The sequence below is a fragment of the Pristis pectinata genome, chromosome 28 (assembly GCF_009764475.1).
Source record: "Pristis pectinata isolate sPriPec2 chromosome 28, sPriPec2.1.pri, whole genome shotgun sequence".
Classification (NCBI taxonomy): domain Eukaryota; kingdom Metazoa; phylum Chordata; class Chondrichthyes; order Rhinopristiformes; family Pristidae; genus Pristis; species Pristis pectinata.
Window position 1 is genome coordinate 1,417,514 of NC_067432.1, and position 2,867 is coordinate 1,420,380.

At 60.1% G+C, this 2,867-nt stretch overlaps 1 protein-coding gene across 1 annotated transcript in view; it reads left to right on the top strand.

Annotated features, from left to right (window-relative positions):
* Positions 1-295: 295 nt before the first annotated feature.
* Positions 296-2,867, top strand: part of slc24a1 (solute carrier family 24 member 1) — a 38,749-nt gene continuing 36,177 nt past the window's right edge. Inside the window, exon 1 of the mRNA XM_052040687.1 lies at positions 296-2,219. Coding sequence (XP_051896647.1) covers positions 966-2,219 — 1,254 coding nt within the window. The 5' untranslated portion in view covers positions 296-965. The remainder of the gene's footprint in view (positions 2,220-2,867) is intronic.

A 2,867-nucleotide genomic window follows, 5' to 3' on the forward strand; every position in this document is an offset into this window, starting at 1 on the left:
CTTCCCCTGACATCCTCGGCTGTAAAGCTGCTGCACAGTCAGACCGAGCTTCATTCAGCAGTGAACTATCCACAGTCGCCACTTGACAGGAATCGCTCACTCCAACTCTTTGTGTTGTATGTTAACCAACTCTTCAATCCACGGAAGTACATCACTCCCCAACTCTCTGCGGACCAACCTCCTGCCCGTGAGCTCAGTCAACAGCCCCCCGTCCCCTGGACCACCTCCCCCTCCATCTATTCTACCAAAACAGACCAACGGGCTCCCCTTTCAAAAACCCACGCGGATTCCGCTCTATCATTTTCCAAGTTGACGTGTTTAATTTGTACTACGCTCCGCAGAAATTGTCGCCACACCGAGCCTGGGGTTTGGTGGCTGGAATATCCCGTGTCGGCCTGAGCTGGTGGCGAGAGGAGGTGCCACCGTGCAACAGCAGCCCGGCCCGGGACGGGAGCAGCGAGTGGGGAGGGGCGGGATAGTCGGCGATGAGCTGGGATTCTTCATTTGCTTCATGGAATATTTAATGCTTCTGATTAGATTGTTCGATTATTCAGAGAGTAAATTATTTCAGTTTCTATAGAAACGGGTCCCTGGGTTTTTCATTGTGGAGAAATGGGTCAACACTGTGGAGACCGGGAGCGCGGTTAACGTCGGTCAGTTGGTTCTGTCACACCCGGGGGTGTCTCCCGTCACCGGCGACAGGGATCAGGTCAGAGCGAGCGCGCTGGCAGATCTGATTACAGATCCCGGCTTAAACCCGCCGCCTTCACCAACTCTTTAATCAGTTTAGAACGAGAAGCCCAAGGTTGGGAGATCCGGAGGCAGCGTCCCTGGAAATGTGCCCGTGACCCAGGCCGGGAGATCCGCTGTTTCAACCGCGGGGAGACAGAGCGGCCGGGCCAACCTTGATGGGCGAAGTTTAAATCTCCAGCGTTGGACATCGAGCCGTGAGTGGCGGAGACGGGATGTACCCGAGCCGCAGGAGAAGACTGAGCTGGAGCCGGATTCTCTTCCTGCTCTCGGCGCTGATCATTTGCTCTCTACTCCGGTTCCCCATCGGAAGCTGGCCGGATTCAGCACCTCGGAGACCGGGCGCCGGAGGGAACCCCTCCCCTTACAGCAGGAGACTACTGCAGGTCACATCATCTGGCAGCGCCCACACCGGACTCCCCGGCACCAGGAACTCCCACACCGGACCCCCCGGGACCAGGAACCCCCGCACCGGACCCCCCGGGACCAGGAACCCCCGCACCGGACCCCCCGGGACCAGGAACCCCCGCACCGGACCCCCCGGGACCAGGAATCCCCGCACCGGACCCCCCGGGACCAGGAACCCCCGCACCGGACCCCCCGGGACCAGGAACAACCACACCTGGTTCCCCGGGTTCACTTTACCTTTAACCAGAGTCCCGGGGAACTGGTCCCCTTCAACCACGGCTCCGTCCAACCAGACCGGCGCCCCCGGGAGAAGCAGCGGAACGGAGAAGCCCCGTCTGAGAGGATGTATCCTAGTGGGCAATGAGATCGTGCCGGCTCCCACGACCGCAGCGCCGGTGCCGGACAGCAGCGGGGAGCCGGACCGGGATCATGAGCCGGACGGGGAGCGGGACCAGGAGCCCCCGCTCGGCCACACCAAGGGCGAGTACCCGGAGGATTTGTTCAGCGTGGAGGAGCGGCGCCGGGGCTGGGTGATGCTTCACGTGGTGGGCATGATGTACATGTTCATCGCTCTGGCCCTGGTGTGCGACGAGTTCTTCGTGCCGTCGCTGGGGGCGATCATCGAGCGGCTGAAGATCTCGGACGACGTGGCGGGGGCCACCTTCATGGCGGCGGGGGGCTCGGCCCCCGAGCTCTTCACCTCGCTCATCGGGGTCTTCATCTCCCACAGCAACGTCGGCATCGGGACCATCGTGGGCTCGGCCGTCTTCAACATCCTCTTCGTGATCGGCATGTGTGCCATCTTCTCCCGGGAGATCCTCCACCTGACCTGGTGGCCGCTCTTCCGCGACGTCTCCTTCTACATCCTCGACCTGCTGATGTTGATCGTGTTCTTCCTGGACAACGTGATCCGCTGGTGGGAGAGCCTCTGCCTCCTCGGGGGGTACCTGGCTTACGTCAGCTTCATGAAGTACAACGGCAAGGTCGAGCAGTGGTTCAAGCGCCTGATCACCAACAACAGCAACGTGGTGAAGGCGATGTCCATACTCCAAGGCAGCAAGGTGAGAGAGAGCCGGGCCCGACCGCCCCGCCCGCTGCCCGGCGCCGGCCCGACCACAGCGCTCTGGATGGAGCGCAGCAGCTAATCGCCAGTGAGAGGGTCTGTCCGTGTGTGACAGTGAGCGTGTGTATGTGACAGTGTCCGTGTGTGACAGTGTCCGTGTGTATGTGACAGTGTCCGTGTGTGACAGTGTCCGTGTGTATGTGACAGTGTCCGTGTGTGACAGTGTCCGTGTGTGACAGTGAGCGTGTGTATGTGACAGTGTCCGTGTGTGACAGTGTCCGTGTGTATGTGACAGTGTCCGTGTGTGACAGTGTCCGTGTGTGTGTGACAGTGTCCGTGTGTGACAGTGTCCGTGTGTATGTGACAGTGTCCGTGTGTGACAGTGTCCGTGTGTGACAGTGTCCGTGTGTATGTGACAGTGTCCGTGTGTGACAGTGTCCGTGTGTGACAGTGAGCGTGTGTATGTGACAGTGTCCGTGTGTGACAGTGTCCGTGTGTGACAGTGTCCGTGTGTGACAGTGTCCGTGTGTATGTGACAGTGTCCGTGTGTGACAGTGTCCGTGTGTATGTGACAGTGTCCGTGTGTGACAGTGTCCGTGTGTGACAGTGTCCGTGTGTGACAGTGAGCGTGTGTATGTGACAGTGT